General features: G+C 35.7%; 3 protein-coding genes and 1 long non-coding RNA gene across 4 annotated transcripts; 3 read left to right on the top strand and 1 right to left on the bottom strand.

The window, feature by feature from the left end:
* Positions 1 to 2: 2 nt before the first annotated feature.
* Positions 3 to 2792, top strand: LOC125229503. Its single transcript, XM_048134355.1, has 5 exons — positions 3 to 297; positions 873 to 1095; positions 1610 to 1734; positions 2033 to 2185; positions 2538 to 2792. Exons 1-5 carry the CDS (start codon positions 213 to 215, stop codon positions 2699 to 2701), a joined length of 750 nt encoding a protein of 249 aa, XP_047990312.1. The 5' UTR covers positions 3 to 212; the 3' UTR covers positions 2702 to 2792.
* A 3474-nt stretch (positions 2793 to 6266) lies between these two features.
* Positions 6267 to 6539, top strand: LOC125229844. The gene has a single exon (XM_048134785.1). It carries the CDS (start codon positions 6267 to 6269, stop codon positions 6537 to 6539), a length of 273 nt encoding a protein of 90 aa, XP_047990742.1.
* A 5316-nt stretch (positions 6540 to 11855) lies between these two features.
* On the top strand, positions 11856 to 12706 carry LOC125229329. Its single transcript, XR_007177390.1, has 3 exons — positions 11856 to 11999; positions 12119 to 12229; positions 12569 to 12706. It is a non-coding gene; the product is annotated as an uncharacterized LOC125229329 (long non-coding RNA).
* Positions 12707 to 20354: 7648 nt separating this feature from the next.
* Positions 20355 to 21629, bottom strand: LOC125229843. Its single transcript, XM_048134784.1, has one exon. It carries the CDS (start codon positions 21627 to 21629, stop codon positions 20379 to 20381), a length of 1251 nt encoding a protein of 416 aa, XP_047990741.1. The 3' UTR covers positions 20355 to 20378.

Genomic DNA, 21629 nt, shown 5'->3' with positions numbered 1-21629 from the left:
AGTTAATTATTATATCTAATTTGGCAAAAGTTTCTTAGGAGTGATTAAAGTCATTATCTTTTTAATGACATGGATCAGCGGCGCTAATTATGCAAGTCCTGGTATAAGAATGCAAAACTGGGAGAAATTAATCAGTTATTGTAGTGAAGCAAGTGCAGCAACAGTGATATGTTTAAGTGTAATATTATATTGATTTAAATTATATATTAAAAATGCAGATCTTAAACATTAACCTGGTGACAAGTGTATTAATTGGAGTAGTTTTTACGTTAACTTCATACGTAGATGCAAAAACTCGTAAGTACTTAACCATGTAATATTTATCTATCGTACCTTAATCCATCTTACCCAAATAATACTATTCGATTATTTGTTTAATAATCAAATAGTATTATTTGATTATCTTACAGTAAACATTAATTTTCCAGTGATAATGTTCGTTTGATGTTGATGGCAAGTTTCATGTTAATATAACATTTTATTATGTAAAGTTTTAATAAGACATTGACAGAGTACTTAACTTCAATTATATGGCGGCGGTTTACTTACAGATTTATTTAATTACATAATTATACAAATTTGCCCTGTGTGCAAAAAAATGCCGTTACTGGGGCCAAGTACTTTAAAATGGTGGTATTTTATAGCGCAAACTGTCATACTAAGCCAAGCGCGGATCACGCTTCGTGCCCAGGGGTGGTAAAGGCCCGGAGCCCCAGGGGGGGTCACGTGGTCTATTTGTATGGCCAACTTAGGCTCCAAGGGGGGGGGGTCATGACCCTCATGACCTGGATCCGCGCATGTACTAAGCTCATATTCTTCTAAGAAAACAAATGAAATTTAAGATTGTCTTTACATTCTAATTTTATTTTTAGCTGATTTCATAAAATTATGCAAAGATACGTCAACCGATTGTCTGAAGGAGTCCCTCCAGGCCTCATTGCCAGGGTTTCTGAGAGGTTCTCCTGAACTGGGCATAGAGACCATGGATCCTTTCCAAGTCAACAATTTGAACCTGACCCTGCCCGGCGGCTTGATTATCAGCTTCAATCAAGGTGTAGCTACTGGATTCAGAAAGTGTATCATTGATAAAGCAAGGTATGTTAGGTATGTTACAAATAGTTATTGATTTATCTGGGCCATTTTTTTTTTCAATGTTGTCCACCCCACTTTTTTTTGGTTTTGGAAATTTTTATGTGGTTTCCACTCAGAATCGCGAGCTCTTTCAATCCTAATAGGAGAAAAAACGGTTTTTTTCTAATTCCGTTACCATTTTTTCATAGTTCCTATGTCGGTAACGGAATGGAAGGTTTGAAAAATGTATGAAAATCTTGGGACAATTTTCCAATTCTCCTATCAGGATCGAAGTGATTCATTCTACACAGCGCGGATCACGCCGTAAGAAAGTGTCTCCAGAGGTACAAAAATATTTATTAGACACAGAAGGTTTCTTCAGTAAAGCTCTGTCTTTTAAACATGTTTTTTTTTTTTAAATAAATCTTTTATATTTTGTATGGGTTTTATAATTTAATGGAATACCTACTGACATTAGCATTTTAATTTGTATCAAATCATTTTACCATTCTTCAATGTTACCTATATATTTTTTCAGAATGAGAAAAGACATCTTGGACATTCAGTTACACTGTAACCTGACTATTAGGGGGAAGTACATCTCCACAGGCAGACTGCTCATGTTTCCTATAGACGGTCATGGTGATTCGCTTATTAAATGCAGTAAGTGATTTTATTTTATAGTATGTCACTTATAGAATTATAGAACTTTGATATGAAATAAAACATTGATATGAAAATCATTATTTTTGTATTTCTAATTACATATTAATTTTAAACTGCTGTAGAGTAATTATTATCAAGTGTCTTATTAAGAACTATAATTATGAAACATATATGTGCCGTAATTCCTATATTATTAGAAATGTGAAATAGAATAATAAAAGGCAAGAAGGAAATGCATATCTTCAAAACTAAGAGACCCTTAATCATTTTACAAAACATTTTATTTTTCTTGCAGAAAACATAAGATTGGACGCGCTGGTGAAACTAGGATCTAAAACGCAGAATTCAGAAAAATATTTAGAAGTTAAGAATCTAAAAGTCAACCACAAATTTCAAGGAAGAGTTTCTTACCAGATGACCAATCTCTTCAAGGGCAGCCCTGAGATGAGTAAGTTTACTTCCTTACAGTATTTTATCTATGTAATGGATTTTACCAATTTTGTGAGTCATCTAATAGACCACAAAAGACGTGGACAGCTGTCCTTGACTTAATTTACTTCGAAATGCAATATAACAAAATAACTTTTGACTAAACCATTCTCTGTTTTTGCCTACATCTACTCTTGGAAATCCATATTTATTTTTTCTGATTCTGTCAGGTAGGTCAAATACAGTGGAAAATCGAATCAAATGCCGTAATCCAAGTGTACCGAAGCGCTCAGCTAAATTTTTGGATACCTGTGTAGAATTCTAAAATGTTAATACAAATCAAAATTTATCTATTGTTGTTTTCCTTCCAGGTAAATTAGTGTTGGAGTTCATGAACAGAAACTGGAAGTTAGTAGCCGAAGAGTTTGGCAAGCCGATCGTTGACTTCGGAGTGGGATCCATCATGAGCAGCGTCAACCAGCTATTTAGGGTCGTACCGGCCAATGATTTGCTATCGGGACCAGTTAACTTGTGATCGCGATTTTAAGAGACATTATTTATTTATTATGTGATTTATGTGAAAATGGTAATGTGTATATGTGATGTCCATATAGACTTATTTTATTAATTAAAGTATAAAATTTACATTAATATTTTTTTTTTACGAGCCTGTAGTATCCCAATATGTCTACTCTTTTTGACAGTCTCAACTCAATGTAATTCCAGGTTATTTCAGCGGGATATTTTGATTGTTTGTATAAATTGGTTTATAAAAACATCGTTGCCAATTTATGATGATGACTGGTGAAACTCGATAAATCGAGATAATTTGTCCTTGAAATAAAAACATTGTGGAACTTGCACATAGTTCGAATTTCAAAAACCAGTTCTGCTCAACTTATCGGGTTTCACCAGTAAACCCTCGTTATATTATAAATATATGTACAGTCAACCAATTGGAACCCTACAACCCTGTCAAAATGACAAGCAGTGAGAGATTTCTTACAATCTGATTTATAACGTCACTATGACATAGTTCTACAGTGGCCTAGGGTTCCAATTGATTGACTGTACAGTCGCCATCACATATGTCGTGTCCAGCTGTTTTTGACCACCTGGAGACAACCGCCACTCGATATAACAGATGACGACTGTTCATCGAATTTATTACTTCAACTTTATTAGTTCTCACTCAGAGTCATTGCCTTACACGCACATAATAAATGCATATTTACAACTACAAGGTTCTTCTTTACGCATAAATAACGTTGCAGTAAAATTGCTAGATGAAATCTTGTGATTTTACACGCAATATGCTGCAATCAATATCAAATCATTATTTACACCTTAGGTACAAGTCAAGTACCTATGTACTTGACTTGTATAAGGCAGCGTTCCCGTTCCCACTTATGCGTCGCGTGTCTCGGGGCGCGCAAGGGACGTCTCCGCCACGCCGCCTGAATGTAATTCAAAAACCGGCCAAGAGCGTGTCGGGCCACGCTCAGTGTAGGGTTCCGTATTTTTCTCAAAAACTACTTAACCTATCAAGTTCAAAACAATTTTCCTAGAAAGTCTTTATAAAGTTCTACTTTTGTGATTTTTTTCATATTTTTTAAACATGGTTTAAAAGTTATTAGAGGGGGGGGACGCTCTTTTTTTTCCTTTAGGAGCGATTATTTCCGAAAATATTAATATTATCAAAAAACGATCTTAGTAAACCCTTATTCATTTTTAAATACCTATCCAACAATATATCACATGTTGGGGTTGAAATGAAAAAAAAAATCAGCCCCCACTTTACTTTACATGTAGGGGGGGTACTGCCCTAATAAAACATTTTTTTTTATTTTTGCACTTTGTTGGCGTGATTGATATACATATTGATACCAAATTTCAGCTTTCTAGTGCTAACGGTTACTGAGAGTATCCGCGGACGGACGGACGGACGGACGGACGGACGGACGGACGGACGGACGGACGGACGGACGGACAGACAGACAGACAGACAGACATGGCGAAACTATAAGGAACCCTAAAATTACATTCAGGCGGCATGGCGCGGACGTCTGTTCCGCACCTCAGGACATGCTCTCTTAAGTGTGGCCGGTCCCTAAGGTGTAAATGATGAATGATGTAGGTGTTAAATAATCTTATAATTTCGAGCACATTATGAATTATAATATAATTAATAATAACTAAGAGATCTAAGTATAGCAATTACGAATAACTCTATGAAAGATAATAAATAAACTGAGTCTCTACTGTTTCTACAAATCAGACTATAGCGTTTACTAATCATGAATCAAATACTCAATCTCATACTTTGTAAGTAATAATTATAGTACTTAGGCTGTTTTTAAAATTTAGAATAACAGATACATAAACAAACATGAAGTGTTGTGTTCCTGCCGGTAAGTAAGGCTGCCAGAGCTCAACGAGGGTGCGGTGTGCTGGTGACGTAAGGACCTACGGAACTAATTTGTTCCGTCTATTATCCTTTAAGTCATGGGCAACCCAAACCCTCCTTAAAACTTGTACACTCCTTTTTGCTGTGTAGGTACTTAACACAGTAAAAGGGAGTGTACAGGTTTCTAATGGTTTGGCAAAGCGCACGTGACACTCCTTGAGTTGCAGGCGTCTATAGATAACGGTGCCCGCATTTCCATCAGGCGGACCGTATGCTTATTGCTTATTTGCCACCGACGTAGTATAAAAAAAGTGTATCAACAGTTGCGGTTGCGGTTGCGGTTGGTCAAAAAGCAGCTATACCTCTATTATAAATAAAGACCAATGAAGGGAAGGGTCTGAAGGCTCAACCTTATTAACAATACGGTTTTTCTGTAAAGAAGAGAAAAATAAATATTTTCGATAAAAAGCGAAAAATAAAACCACATACAATTCTGCCCTTCATAAACTCCCCATGGAGTTTGAACCCAGAAACAACTCGACATGATTAATTGATAATCAATTTAAATAATCGATCATTAAGTGAAATGAGTACCGATACCATCAGTTCTTTTCTGGACAACGTTGTTGTAGCAGTCAATCAAACGTCTGTCATTTGCCACTTCCTCTAATTAAGTAATTACCTAATACGATAAAATTATAAGTTATAAGGCGCCCACGATTCACATAAAAATATGACACAACATCGAAAGGCCTTTGTGAGAAACGTTGACAAAATCCAGTCTTATAAAAAATTCTGGATTTTAAAATATGAAAAAGAAAGAACAATTTGTAATTGCAAAATTAGCGGAATCCCTCCGACCAGTAATTTTGGTGGAAAGTGTGCTCGGAAGATGTAGATTCCACTACAAAGATAATGACTTCCAACAGAGCAACACAATCATGTTTATTTATGGTATATTGTTGGCCATTATATTTAATTTTATTTTCATTTCCTACGGCTATGACTACAGAAATTCGTTCAGGGATTCCAAAGCGCTTCAGATTGTGGATAACTTGCCGAACATGATGGTTCTCTGTAATTACAGTGCTTCAGTAATAGTCTCAGCATTCGTTTTTAGAAAACAAAACGTGGCTATTTTAAAATATTTTATTGAACTTGACACTAAATTAGTAACTACGTTTGATGAAAAAATTTATATAAAACGACAAAAAATCTTACTATTACTGCTCTAGCTGTCCTGTTCATTGTAAACTCCTGTTTCAGTGCGTACGACTATTTCAATGATAATTTAAGTTTTAAAATAATTCTTGTTGACAACTTAACATATGCCATGCATGCTCTTGAGGCAGTGGTGTTTTCTTTGTTAATATTTATGGTCAAGCAAAGACTCGACGTCATTAATTACAATCTGGCCTCTATTGTTTATAAAGATAAAAATAAATTAAAACCAATTCTTAGCGTTCCGCATAACATTGGTGAATGCGCTTCATTGCGTGAATTGTCATTTAATTACAATAGCATAGGTGAGCTTTGTAAGTTGATCAATAAAGTTTCTCAGTTCCAGCTGTGTGTTTGTTTAGTTTCTGGGTTCGTGTACATAATTATAACACTTTGGTCTATGATTTATTGCTACCGATTGCAGGAATATGATAATTTTTTAGTAACTGCGTTTTTGTGGTGCATTTGTGAAATGTCTAGTATTGGGGTGATGGCGTTTGTGTGCGAAGCGTTGTTGTGGAGCCGGGGGTGGACGGCGGAGCTGGTCAACGAGCTGGTGATGGACTACGCGCAGCCGCGCGGCGCGCGCGCGCAGGCCAAGGCGTTCATGCGGCTCATCGACGCCTGGCCGCTGCGCATCTATGTCTACGACTTGGTGTCTATCGACATTACTCTTATGTTAAAGTTTGTTACCCTTTCAACTACGTACTTGATTGTTATCCTACAAATATCACACTTTTTGTAAAATATCTAGAGCTTTGATCGAAAAACACATAAGAAATCAAATAATATTATTACATACGGCAAGCAGCTATTGAGCTTATTAGTTTATGTCACAGCACGCATTCCTATATAGTTTATAGTTTGTAAAGTCATAGCATGTATTGATCTATGTAACATCGCTCAAATGATCTCATTGTCTAAAAGCCACTTGTCCAAATTTGCACGATTTTCAGAGATTCTTATCTCTGAAAATCGTGCAAATAGCTAAATCGATTTTTGCCCCTTAAGCTTCTATATAGCAAATATCATTGAAATTGTTTGTGCTATGTACATGTTATATGTTATACTTATTGAATAGTTTTCAAAAAAAAACTGGCCAAGTGCGAGTCGGACTCGCCCATCGAGGGTTCCGTTCCGTACCTACAAACTTTTTCTAAACTACCAAATTAAAATAATCTCATGTTTCTCACATAGTTCTAATGACTTGACTAGAAGACTAGAAGCTAGAAGCAAGGACGATTATAAAGGACCAGCAGAGTCCATACTAAATACCGTACCCCGTTGGCAGCCGTAAATTTATGTCGCTAGATGTCACTAAGAGTGTCATTTGAATAAAAATGTTGTTTTTTTTTTAAATACGCACGCGGTAGTTCAACGGCATTACAAGTGAAGCAGTGAAAAGTATATAGATGACGCTAGGGGCCCGTGTCATGTTTCAGTCCCTGTTTACAACGCAAGCCATCGTTCTTATTTTGAATTATGACAATCATGCAAAAGAGTACCATACTGTCAAATTTTCTATCTCTTTCATTTTGAGCGTGACGTCAATGATTAGTAATATTACTTTCAATATATTTAAAATTTAGATTTTAATGAGGCCATTTCGAACGGTGTTTATGATAGATATCATGTTGACAATCAATCTCCTGACCGTCTCGCTCACACCAATATATTCCCCTATATTTGAACGAGTGCGACCGAAACAGTTGAGTATTATTGAAGATTTTTGAATGTCTAAAATCTTATTGGTAGTTGTCGAAAACCCGCTTTTTCCATAAAGTGTTGGCGCGACGTCAAGTGGGTGATAGGCGTACGAGCAAGTACGCGTTGGATGGTCGACTACTATGCGCGGCGGTTTTTACGCGTACTTACGGTGACACACAATCGAAAAAGGTCGTCGAGCCATAAGTACGCATACTTGCTCGTATCGTACGTCTATCACCCACTTCAGACTGCGTTTCGATCGGCGTTTAGCGTCAATAATTATCAGCTTGGCTTCATGGCTTTACGAACCTTAGCTCGGACCATCGAATATGAAACTTATAAACTTGTTTATACACAAGGGTATAAAGAAGTTTATAACCAGGTGCTCCATGACACCATTGCACCAATCTGTCGCCAGCACCACTACACTTCAACGGCCAAGTCACACAACATCCATACTAATATTATAAATGGGAATGTGTGTGTGTCTGTTTGTTTGTCCATCTTTCACGGCAAAACGGAGCGACGTATTGACGTAATTTTTTAAGTGGAGATAGTTGAAGGGATGGAAAGTGACATAGGCTACTTTTTGTCTCTTTTTATATCCCCCACTTCCTTAGAATGGAGGATAGAAGTTTGTGGAGAGATTTTCGAATTTAACGCGAGCGAAGCCGCAGCAAAGGCTAGTTAACTATAATAATAAAGAAATCGCAGTAAGGAACTTTATGTAGATTTCATTACTTTTTAGAGATAAACAAGCAGTTCCATCGAGACGGCTATTTTTTACAGAATGTTTTTGGTGGGATATACATAGGCATATATAACACTAACCAAGTATCTATTGTCTTAGTCCGTTTTCACATTATCCGATCCGATATCGGATGTCGGAAGGATTTAAATGGAAAAAATCCAAGATAGCACCTGTAATATGGGGTATCAGTCCTACATCCGATATCGGATCGGATAATGTGAAAACGCATAGTCTCATTAATTATTACTTATGTCAGAGTTTCACTAATTATTTCTTTTTATTCATTTATTATCTCAGTTTAGGTTTATACGAGTACCAAACGAGTAGTATAAGAGTAGAAAATATATTACCAAAACAATACAATCTATCATTAATTTATTATAAAAACGTAATCCAAAGTGCCACACCTAGTCGGCCAGTGCATGGCCTACGCTGCCGATGGTTAGGGTGCTCGGAGTGACATACAAGAAACGCTGAACTATCCGCGTTCTGTGCAAGACGAAGCCTGACCGACGAAGCTAGCAAGTCTCTCTACATGTTAGCTGAAATACTGTCAAACCGTTCACTGTGATTACTCAGATTATTATAAGCAAAATGATCTTCGAATGAACTTTCTGGACAATTGAGATGCATGGGCGCAGTCGAAACCAGCTCGCCCCTTCAGCCGTGTCCCGCTGAAAATTGGAAAGATTCTTTTCCTTAGCACATTTAATGTTTACAAATTGGATTCGCCTTCTGTCACCTACACTGGTAAATTTATGTATGAGGTCATTGGTCATACAATTATTAATTTATACAGTTATTAATTCTGTATCTCTACTCGCATTGCTGCTGCGATTCTAAAATATTTAATATCCATATTATGAATATTCAATAAATCATACAATGACATTTGTGATGTGACATGGATGTCACATCTGTTGGCACAATGATTGCGTTTTGTTGAACGTATTTGAGCTCAACATATAGGTTTATTATCACTAAGTGTATTATATTAATGAACAACGAAACGGATGTGACATTTTCCTAGTCCACTAACGTCATCTAGTCATTTTATTTGGCAATAATTAGACAACATGCGAACAAACTTAGCCAGCGAAGCGATCACAACTACGTCGAGGCCGACCAAAAAATATAATTCGTAAAATTTGTGTTTTGAGCCAATATTTTGATATTAAAATAAAGTTTTTTGATAGTTATTCATAGTATAATATAAAAACAAGTAAAAATATGGGTGAAAATATGTTTTTTTCCACTCCCGGGTTACGAAACAACGCCATCTAGTTTTAAAGCAAAAACTAAGCTTTTTTCAGGGGTACGCTTTTTTGTATGGGCTATATCAGTCTAGTATTAAATGGTCCTTGCTAGAAGTATATGTACTAATGAGCATTATTGTGTATAGCGGCATCTCTCGGTGAATTCACTAATTTGCGCGACCTGGGGGCCGATTTTTGGGTCTCACTGTCACTAAAATACCGGTTGAAAACGGTGAATTGCCTATTATTTTCAGTGACAATTTTCTGAATTCGAACGCGTGAGACTCAAAAATCGGTCCCCTGTATAGTATGTTGGGTTTTCAGGGATAATTATTTGTAATGTTAACCAATTTAAACAGTTTTTACTTTATTTGGAAGAAGATGGCTTACGTAATATCACGTATTAATTTAAAGTAAGATATACATCCGCAAGGCTGGTTAAATTGAAAGCAAAAATCTGTTAAGTTTTTTGTGAACCAAAAAAAGTTTCCAAGATACAAACACGATTTTATTTTTCCTGTAATATTTAGCATAAAACCAATATTTCCTAAAATTTTCGTATTTTTTCGTTGGTAAACTTCGGACACAAGGTATTGTATTTATGTTACATTTTCCTTCAAAATTCTTTTTTCACAACAAAAAAATTATAAAAAAATTGTTTATTTACGTTCAATTTGAGCTCTTTCTAACTATATCTCACTTGACTAGCACCTTGAAATTTACAGTTTTCCAGCTTTCATTTTGGCCATTTTCTACAATTAAAATTTATAAATTAAAAAAAAATACTTTCTACTTGTAGAGGTTTACAATGTTCACAACTATTCCAAATTTCAAGTTGATAGCGTTAGTAGCTCTCGAGATATTTAGTAGTGTGACAGACGGACAGAGTCGCACTTTAAAGCGTTCCTGTTGTACCGTTTTGGTACGGAACCCTAAAAACTGTTTTCTATTGAGCAGGCTCGTGAATGATGCTTGGGAATGTTGGATTATGTAGAAAAAAATGTGTTTTTTTTTAAATATACTTATGTAAAAAAAACAACGTTTAGTTTTACTTTTTCATGTTATGATCACAGACTAAGATATAATAGCCAGACGTAATACGCAGTACTAAAAAACTGTGATTCCATGATCCATATTGACAGCTTAGTCTATGACCTCATCCACTAATCTCCTGTCAGTTGGATCGAGGCGCCAGTGGCGAAAACAGTCAAGGAAAAATACGAAAAAATGCCTACATGCGTTGTGAAACTGTGTAAAAATGACACAAATAAAAAAAAAAAAAAAGACGGTATCACTTTTCATAGGTAAGTTAATCAATTATCACTTAAAAGTACGTAAAATCACAATTTGATTATTGTTCATATATCAGCACACTAGTGTGACCAGTAAGATAAATGGGACAATTTCCCGAAAGTAGGGTAATTGATGCCTTTCTTATAATCATTATTATATATAGGATATTATTTAGGTAAATGCCGAAATTATTAATTGTGATAGTATGTTGCTAATAGTAAGCTGCACGTATTAACTCGTAGAGTTTACATAGTATTTGGACGAATTACGCCTCGCGCTTTCCACCTAAGCATACGTGCAACTAGCGCTTTGTTCAACCAAATTTTGGCACGAAAAAAGGCGGCTAATTTGAAAAATGAAGGGCTCAGCGGCAAATTGTTTTCATAAAACGCGTGTTACGCGTGCCTTCCTAAACCTTGACATTGTTGGCGGAATCAGAGAACAGAAAAAAACCGTTTAGACATATTTAAATACCCAGTACATTTGATCCTTTCATTACAGTAGTTTCAGCATAGTCAATAAAATACATAGTTTATTTATTTTTGTTTTATTTATTTACACAATCCTTACATATGTTTCAGGATTAAAAAAGAGGATGAATACTGGACTAATAATCTGGTAGAAATTATTAGAAAAAGCAGGAATGAAACTGATTGGTACCCTTCAAATTCAAGCGTGATTTGTAGTGTACATTTTGACGACAATGATTTCTACACCACAGAAGGAGGACGTCTCTATCTTGTGAAAAATGCGATACCAAAGAATAGTATAAATACAGAGTAGGTATAAATACAGAGTGTAACAAAAATGGTGGTGATCCGTTTAAGGGCGTACTCAGTATAGTATTCTTATCAGGAAAAAGTAGAAGTTTTTTTTTTTTCGCTAAAAAAATTTTCACTTTTGTATGAGCCGGGCCGCGCGAATCGGTCGAATCTCCATACAAAGATAAAAAATTTTTTGCGAAAAAAAATTTATATCCTACTTTTTCCTGATGAGAATACGATACTGAATACGCCCTTAAACGGATCACCACCATTTTTGTTACACCCTGTATACGTTATATTATTATAATATAGAGTATGCACGTAGTATGTATTTCCTAAAAAGCGTTTTAGTAATATTTACAGCGATATTTAATTATAATTTATCGTTATTGCAGTTTTTGGAGCCTTCATGTTTCCAGGAAGAAAACTTAGTTGTAAGTAATATTAGTAATTTAGCAGCCCTCTAAAAATGTGGACTTTTATTTTGTGGGTCATATATTTTTCTGTTGCTTTTAATGTATAATATAACACAAAAAAATATTTACTGTTTCAGGATTCATCTATACCTACAACGGAATTAAAATCAAGTACCGTGGAATTAGACCAACCTCACACATCTCAGAAACTCAATCTCACTGTGCCTGGATTGCCATTTGAAGCTGAAGTACTACTTTCTTCTTCTTTCTAACGTTAGATGGGCATTTTTCCACTTTCTATAAATAAGTAGATATATTAATACAAATATTATAGAGAATTCTCACACAGATTGGCAGAGTCCCACGACAAGCTCAATAAGGTTTGCGTTGTGGATACCTAGACAACGATATATTTAATATAGGTACAAACACTTAGATACATATAAAACATCCATGACTCAGAAACAAAATATGTATGCGTGCTCATCAAGACATCATACAAGAAATGCCCTTAAATGACGATTCTTTTTTTCTTATTACACTTATTATTTTATTATATACATCATTATTATTTTTTATATTTCTAGACTGGAGCCCTGGAGACAAAGAGTACACTCGTGGAAGAAAAAGAAACCTCCGACCCAAAAACTCTCCTCTATGTACAAAAGGCAGGTATCTGTAATACAATAGGTACTTACCGTAAATTAAATGCAACTAAAATATCACTGTTGTTTTATATGTTTTATAAATAACCCATTTATACACTTTTAGGATTCATCCATGACTGTACCACCTGCTTCAAACGAACGACCTTCAAAAAAAGAGTCAGATGTACATTACGTTTCATTTAATAGTTCAGAGATTTTACAACAGGTGTGCTTCAAATTTTATAAGTACCTACTTAGTACATGCATGATATTTCAACAGTAGATTAGTGTAGTGTAGAGTTTCCAGGTAGTTTAGAGGAAGAAACGTAGAGTTTCCACGTAATTAGAGGAAGAAATGTAGTTTTCAGGTAGTTAGAGGAAGAAATGTAGAGTTTCCAGGTAGTTAGAGGAAGAAAATTCCTAGTATACATTACATAAATCCTTTTTTATATTTTTAGAATCCTGATAATGATGAAGCTGCCGATATTGATATAGAAAACCCTTTGTCTGTGTTATACACTCCCAAAAAACGTCGTTTAAAAGAAACAATCATCAAGAAAGATATCTTCATAAGAAACCTACGACAGAAGTTAAGAACTGCCAACCAAAAAATTAAAAGATTACAATCTAAGAATAAATCTTTAAAAGACATTGTAAAAAATTTGAAAGAAAATAATTTGATAGACGCAGATTTATTTGGTAAATTGAATGATGATTTAATAGCGGCCAATTTGTTTAACAATTATAATAGGAAAAAATTAAAGAAAAACATCAAATACTCTCCGATCATAAAAAAATTTTGTCTGACGCTAAACTACTACTCCCCAAAAGCTTACGATTACGTCAGAGATACTTTTAATACATGCCTTCCTCATCGTAAAACTCTGAGTAAGTGGTATGGCAATTTGAAAGGAGATCCAGGATTTACCGAAGAATCTTTTCAGGCTTTGAAAGCAAAAGCAGAAGTTAGTCGAAACAAAACTCTATGCTCATTAGTTTTTGACGAGATAGCAATCAGGCCTCAGCCTCTTTGGGAAGGTAAAAAAAATATTGGTTTGGAGGACATGGGTACAGGGCCAAAAGAAGGTGCTCCTCTGGTGTCACAAGCCCTAGTTTTCCTCATTGTAGGAATAAACAACAAATTTAAACTCCCTCTGGGATACTTTTTAAGTAACTCTTTTTCAGCAGAACAGAAATCAAATTTAATTAAACTATGTCTTACTAAATGTTTTGAGTCCAATATCGATGTAATCTCTCTCACTTGTGATGGCCATGCAACCAACCTAAATGCTCTGCAATTACTAGGATGTAATTTTAAATTAAATGAATTAAAAACAACATTTAATCATCCATGCAATACTTCTCAGGTTGCATGCTTTCTAGATCCTAGCCATGTCATAAAACTTTTAAGAAACACATGGCATTCAAAACAAATTATTGTGGACGGGAATGAAAACAAAATTAAATGGAGCCTCCTACAAAAGCTAACTAAACTTCAGAATGACGAGGGTTTACACTTAGCCAACAAACTGTCAAACAGACACATCTATTTTCAGAATAATAAAATGAAAGTTAAACTGGCCACTCAAGTTTTTAGTACAAGTGTTGCGACAGCAATGAAAGCTTGCCGAGAAGCACTGGCACTTAATGAATTTCAAGATTCAGAGGCTACAGAGAGCTTTATTAAAAAAATTAACGACATGTTTGACATATTCAACTCCAGGAATTTAACAGATTTTGACTACAAAAAACCAATTTGTCCTCAAAACAAAGATTCAATATTTACATTTTTAGAAGACTTGAAAGACTACATAGTTCAGTTAAAAATAAAACACATGACCAAGCGCAGAGTCAAAATAAATGGTAGGTACAAATATTTAATAACACGTTACTATCAGCCTATATTAGAAGCTCAGTGTAAAACCGGTTTTATTGGAACGATAATAAATATACACAGTTTGAGATATTTATATGAAACATGCATACAAAATGATAATAGCTATTTGTTATACAAGGGGGCAAAGTTGTATTTTAACGCCGAGTGTGGAATTGAAAAACGAGCAAGTGAAAGGATTCTATAGCTGAACCACGAGCGAAGCGAGTGGTTCGAGAATAGAATCCTGAACTTGCGAGTTTTTTAACACACGAGAAGTAAAATACATTTGCACCCGAGTGTAACACAAAACTTTTCCCCTCACTATAGCGAGGAAACTACAACGCAAAAAAATGCGTTTATCACTGCTTCCAGTAGTTCCACAGGTGGTAAGTCATCTTAATTACTAGATTCACCTACTTTTATCAATTTTAAAGCAGTTAATTTGACTTTATTCAAGGTCAAATTACTTTACCCACTAGTGGATAAAATGCGTTTTTACCCGCTGGTATTAAAGGACAAAACATGTGTTTCCGAGCTAGCGAGGGGAAAAATCCTTGATTTCCTGCCTACATACAAACTTAGCCAGGATCACCTTGAAATGTTTTTTTCGTCACTTAGAATTCAAGGTGGTTTTAATGATAACCCGAACGTGAAGCAATTTAAAGGAAACTAAAGTAAAATTCATAATCCTACGGACTAAATTGACAAATGACTGACAGGTAAAATGATACCAGGAACAGCAAAATTAAAATAGGGAAGGGTATATGTCGATAACAATATATCGACAAGTTGTAAAGTACATACAACAGACAAGTTTAAATCAAGAATAAGTATATGAATTTCAAATAAGAGGTACACATTTTGGTTTGTTCTATGTATCTTCGAGGTAGTGGATGAATACCATGCATTTTTACCCACTAGTTTTAAAACATAAAAAGGTTTCCGAGCCTGTAGGTAAAAAATAAAATACCATGTCCGACGATAATAAATTATCTGTCACGCTATGGCAAGTATATCATAAATATCTATATAATTTTCGAATAATATTATTGCTGCTTCGAAATAAAAAAAATATCTCTAATGAGCGGTCTACAGACCTTTTGATCTGTCGAAATCACAGAAAAAGGTGGTATATTGATTAGCCGATCAAATTGCCAATTTCATTGTCCCGTCTGGGTGCACCTTAAATCTACGATGTAATAATAATTTTAATATCGATAAGAACGACACTGGCCAAACTGTGGCAACATTTCTTCACACTTACTTGTCAATTTGGTCCGTAGGTTTATGGATTTTACTTTACAGAAAACTCTTAGCGCATTTGGAAATCCGCTGTTCCTCCACAGGAAATTGTGTTCCCATGGAACAAATAGCCATATTAAACTGTACCTCTACTACTCAAGTTATCAACACCAGTACGCCAACATATCGACACATCGATGATAGGGATGACACTTGCGATTCTCTAGATTTTATGGAAGAAATCTCTGGCGAAGCCAAAGATCTTGCCAAACGATTAGACATTGACGACCTAAACAACTTCAAAAAACTGATCATTGGTTACTTGGCAGGTAGCACTGTTCATTATGCATCAAAAAAACTGAAGTGCCAAAAATGTACTGCAAGACTTTCTTGTCATGAGAGACTGAATTTTCATAAACTGATCAACTTAAAAAACAGAGGGGGTCTGCAGTATCCATCCACAGACGTGTACGATATTTGTTGTATATGTGAGGTAGTTAGGGGGCGTCCATTAATCGCGTCATACTACATAGGGGGGAGGGGGTCATGAAAAAATCACCAAATATCACCATGGGGGTGGGGGGGTTAGGAACATATCACGTGTATTTTTTTGTTACACTAACGTAAAGAAAAAAACATTTCTGAGCTATTTTTATATCAACTTTTACAGTCAGAACTTGCGTTGTGCAGAGCAAAGAGAACAGAATATAATTTATTGGTGAACACAGTCAAGATTAATGACACATTTTACAATAAAATTTTACAAGAAAGGAATGAAGTGCCACGAAATGGCCTCATCTCAGCGTGTTGCTGGTACCACTTTGTCGGCGTGATTGACATACATATTGGTACCAAATTTCAGCTTTCTAGAGCTAACGGTCACTGAGATTATCCGCGGACGGACGGACGGACGGACGGACAGGCATGGCGAAACTATAAGGGTTCCTAGTTGACTACGGAACCCTAAAAATGTCCCGAAATTTCCATATTTTTTTTAGACCTTCCATTCCATTACCACCATACAAAATGTATGAAAAAAACCGACCAAGAGCGTGGGCCACGCTCAGTGTAGGGTTCCGTAGTTTTCCGTATTTTTCTCAAAAACTATTAAACCTATCAAGTTCAAAACAATTTTCCTAGAAAGTCTTTATAAAGTTCTACTTTTGTGATTTTTTTCATATTTTTTAAACATATGGTTCAAAAGTTAGAGGGGGGGACGCACTTTTTTTCCTTTAGGAGCGATTATTTCCGAAAATATTAATATTATCAAAAAACGATTTTAGTAAACCCTTATTTATTTTTAAATACCTATCCAACAATATATCACACGTTGGGGTTAGAATGAAAAAAAAAATCCGCCCCCACTTTACATGTAGGGGGGGGTACCTTAATAAAACATTTTTTTCCATTTTTTATTTTTGCACTTTGTCGGCGTGATTGATATACATATTGGTACCAAATTTTAGCTTTCTGGTGCTTACGGTTACTGAGATTATCCGCGGACGGACGGACGGACGGACGGACGGACGGACGGACGGACGGACAGACAGACATGGCGAAACTATAAGGGTTCCTAGTTGACTACGGAACCCTAAAAATGGTAACGGAATAGAGAAAAACCTTGGGACACTTTTATACTCCTGTTAGGATTGAAAGAGCTCGCGATTCTGAGTGGAAAGCACATAAAAAATTCCAAATAAAAAAAGTGGGGCCCAATTAACGCTCTTTCATTTGATATGTAACACGCTAAAAAACTATTTCAAAAAACTTTGATTTCTAATTTTTACTTTTACCCCCCAAAAGTGGCCCCTATAGTTGTTTTTTATTTTATTTAAATTATATGCCCGTCTTTGGGTCACAAGTTTACATATGTGTGCCAAACAAGTTAATCGGTTCAGTGGTTTCCTTTTTGAGGTACGGAACCTTAAAAATGAGGGGGCAAAGGTTTAATTCTCATAGAAAATTTGAATTTCGCGGCAAGATTTGGTTGATTCGTGGGTTGGAAAAAAGTCTAATTAAGTTGCCAAAAAATTACACGTCATATTGGCCAGGGGGGGAGGGGGTCCTGAAAATATCACCAAAGATCACCACATGGGGGAGGGGGGGGGGGGGGTCTAAAATAAGCCAAAAACGTATGACGCGATTAATGGACGCCCCCTTATCAGGAAGGTTTGCAAAGAAAACATTAAATTATATAACGATAAGCAATATGAATACATAATGACAAAAATCCAAGAGAAATTTATTGGAAGTGACAGTGTATTTAGGAGTTTAGAAAATGAACACACCTTTGCCGGAATAGAACACAAAATAAGCCTTATAAAATTCGTTGCAGAAAAATATATGTGCATTCGTTTTCACCACATTACGAAATCAGACTATATAACCCGCGCATTTTTAGGTAAAAGACAGAAATTTAGAAAAATAATACAGTTTACTGGTGTATAAATAAATATTTGTGCCGCAACCTGGACTACAGTGAAGCCACATTCGACACCGCGTACCCGACACTCGGGTTTTCGTAAACTTTACTCAGATGCCGGCATACCCGGTAGTCGAGCAAGCTCTATAAAACACGCGACGCCAAAGAACCCGACAGTCGAGCAAGCATTGCATCTTCGCTACCTCAGGGCTGCCACTGCCACTAACAGAAAAATTTGTAAGTCTTCTGATTATTAAGTATGTACTTATGTGGTCGAAAAGTTGGTACAGTTGATTATTATATTTTATTACTTCACTTTGTATTTTTATTTACTTTTACCTAATGCGATTACAAAATAAAAATTCTTGTTAGTTGGTTACGTTAAATTGCATACACAGGTAGTACGATTTACGAAAATTCTAACTCCTATTGATACATACTACAACCTAATTTGTGTTTACGAATACTTAGTAACTATAGGTATACATCTATTTCATGAGTACTCATGATTGATATACTCATGGTGATTTTTGTGAAACAAAATTCAGAGAAAAATAAACCAAGAAATTCAACTAAGTACCTAACAACATTCTAACTTCTAAGCAGTTCTCAGAAAAAGACAATAGGTCAGTCATAAAACAGGTAAGGGCATTTATGTGTGTGATGAGCACAGATATTTGTTCCTGAGTCATGGATGTTTTCTATGTATATAAGTATGTATTTATATATTATATATATCGTTTTCTGAGTACCCACAACACAAGCCTTCTTGAGCTTACCGTGGGCCTCAGTTAATCTGTGTAAGAATGTCCTATAATATTTATTTATTTATTTAACAGCACTGCACTGCAAAGACTGCGTGGAAGCAAAACGTACCAAGTAGCTTTGAATAGTTACGATAATTAGTACGTTCGTGCACATACAATAAAGTCGCAACTTCTTTGACAAAAGAATGTAGTTTACGGTAAATCATACACTTAACCCTAGAGATCTTGTTTACCATCCCTTATCTATTTGAAGTTTGCGACCGGGTTTTTTTTTAAACCGGACTCTGTGTAAAATTGCAATCGGAGCCATTCCGTAATGGTTTGTGATGTGCTTTGACTTTGTGTGATTTTATTTATTTCCTATTGCCCCAATGGATGCATTGTGATGATTGATAAAACGAGGAGCCTAAACAGATGAGACAGCAGATTTAATTCTATCCACGTATTTATACGAAAGTAACTGTCATAATTTTTTGTTAATATTTAAGTAGGTAATTGTTAGGTAGTTATTATATCAGAATAACGGCACCCTCTTGACAATAATCATATATTTCTGGTCAGGCTTCATTTTGATTTAACATGGTGTTTGCACATGGCACATTTATTTTGAAAAATAATCGGGGTAAATTTGTGTGATATGGTAACACTAAATTGACACCGTCCGCCATTGTACTGTCACAACCGGTCTTCGGGGAAACTCTCTCTGTTATATACTTAACTCTATGGTTATGATGCACCATTTGTACATAATCTGAACTGTTTTCAAATTTTCTTGTATTAATTTATCCTTTAATTCCATATGATTACAGAAGCGGAACGACTATACCTATTAGTCAGAATTAAAACACTAGTTCCTTAGAAATTAATCGTATTTGAAATCAATTACTTAAAACATATTTTTGTTGCCAATTATTTACATTGGGTTGTTGGGTATTAATTATTTACTGAAGTATAAAAATGCTGTTCCTTTTCATACTTTCCTTAACTAAAACAACAACAATCAGGAATAAAATTCCTGATACTTGTTTCATCATGGCAAAAGTAAATAAAAAACAGAGTAAATTCAAAATCGTTTATTGGGTATAATTCTTTATTTATCAATTTATCACACATACCAAAATACAGCAATCAAAGTGACGATATCTGTTAGAGTTAGAGTGCAACAATCACGTGTAACATGCAGTAATCACTAATCAGGTCCCTACGTTGTTTTTGCGTCAAACGCATTATATAGAAAAAGGTCAATTATATGGAAAATGCAATAACGACGTGGTACATACATCCCGGTTTTCATATAGAGCACAGCACTTCTTTTAAACAAAATGTTACAAATGTTTGCTATCTATTATACTTATGTATCATCATGAAGCTGCCAACGTATCTTGTGTACACTAATAGTTTTTGAAAATATCATGGTATTCATAATTTTAGTAGATAGGTATTTTATACGAAATGAGAGATTTGTATGATGACAATTAAATAAGTGGTAGATACGCTTATAAACTTGAGCATGAGCGTAATGTCGACGGTGAACATGTCGTAGACGTAGACGCGCAGCGGCCACGAGTCGATGAGCCGCATGAACGCCTTGGCCTGCGCGCGCGTCCGCGTCGGCCGCGCGTACTCCATCACCAGCTCGTTCACCAGCACCTTCGTCTCGCTCCGCGTCGACAAAAACATCTCGCACACGAACGCCATCGCCGCCACCGTCAGCATCTCGCTGCAGCACCACAATATTATAGGCACCAAATTCCCCGTGTACACTTGAGTGCGATAGTAAAACAACGCAGTCCACAGCGTTATCACAATGTAGACGAACGCTGATATCAATGTCATGAATATTTGATAGTTATAAACGCTGTTAATTAGGTGACAAGCTTCTCCTATGGTGTCGTAAGCCAAGGACAAATCCCGTAGATTATTGACTGCCATTTTTCCGTGGATGTCCAGTGGTTTTTCGTTTTTTGAGTTTTTCTGTCGAATCGTGTATACTGAAATCTTACCTTGGTTATCTTTGTAATGAAGAATTTTTGTAAGATCATTATTTATGACCTTCAGTCTGTCGTTTAGCATGCTTATCATCAAGTAGAAAACTAATATCTCGAGATCTTGTACAGAATTAAGTATATAATTAAGCATGTCATTAATAATGGGAGATTCCTCTTCTATTCGTAAAAAATAATCTGATGCGCTGGAAACGATATGGATGCCCACCACAAGACACAGCGCCTTGACTGAATGTCTTCTCGATTTCCTATAAAATTCTTCATTTGTGTTAAGCCGAAGACTTGAATCGATATTGGCGAGCGAGTTCATGATCCGTATATTTGACCGACTCAGCAAGCAAGACGTCATCACGGCAGACGTGGAATACTGAATGAGGATGACGATAGCTGGGAAATCTTCCGTTGCGTCCTTTAACGGTTCTGTTTTAGAGAGCACATCAGGGATATCGAAATAGAACAGGAATATACCAGCAATTGCAATCGCTATGACTAATCCGTACACTTTCATTAGATTGCTTGTAGGCATTAAGGTTCCATCGAGAATCCTGAATCGATAAATTGCGCATATGCGCTCCAAAAAAAGAGCCGGTCCGAAGCTGTATATAACATCTTCAGTTTTTAACTTTGTCTTTTTAGTTTTGACTTTTTCTGTCTCATGATTATCATCATCTTCTTTGCTTGCGATCAT

This window comes from Leguminivora glycinivorella, chromosome 9 (genome assembly GCF_023078275.1).
Source record: "Leguminivora glycinivorella isolate SPB_JAAS2020 chromosome 9, LegGlyc_1.1, whole genome shotgun sequence".
Classification (NCBI taxonomy): domain Eukaryota; kingdom Metazoa; phylum Arthropoda; class Insecta; order Lepidoptera; family Tortricidae; genus Leguminivora; species Leguminivora glycinivorella.
The sequence above is the reverse complement of the archived record's forward strand: the minus strand, read 5'-3'. Positions and strand labels throughout refer to the sequence as shown.

Excerpts from the sequence above, each read along its gene's own strand:
- LOC125229843 (XM_048134784.1), bottom strand. The coding sequence starts at position 21,629 with ATGATCGCAAGCAAAGAAGATGATGATAATCATGAGACAGAAAAAGTC.
- LOC125229844 (XM_048134785.1), top strand. The coding sequence starts at position 6,267 with ATGTCTAGTATTGGGGTGATGGCGTTTGTGTGCGAAGCGTTGTTGTGG.
- LOC125229503 (XM_048134355.1), top strand. The coding sequence starts at position 213 with ATGCAGATCTTAAACATTAACCTGGTGACAAGTGTATTAATTGGAGTA. Across the intron at positions 298-872 it reads ATACGTAGATGCAAAAACTC|CTGATTTCATAAAATTATGC; the intron begins GTAAGTACTTAA and ends TTTTATTTTTAG. Across the intron at positions 1,096-1,609 it reads TGTATCATTGATAAAGCAAG|AATGAGAAAAGACATCTTGG; the intron begins GTATGTTAGGTA and ends ATATTTTTTCAG.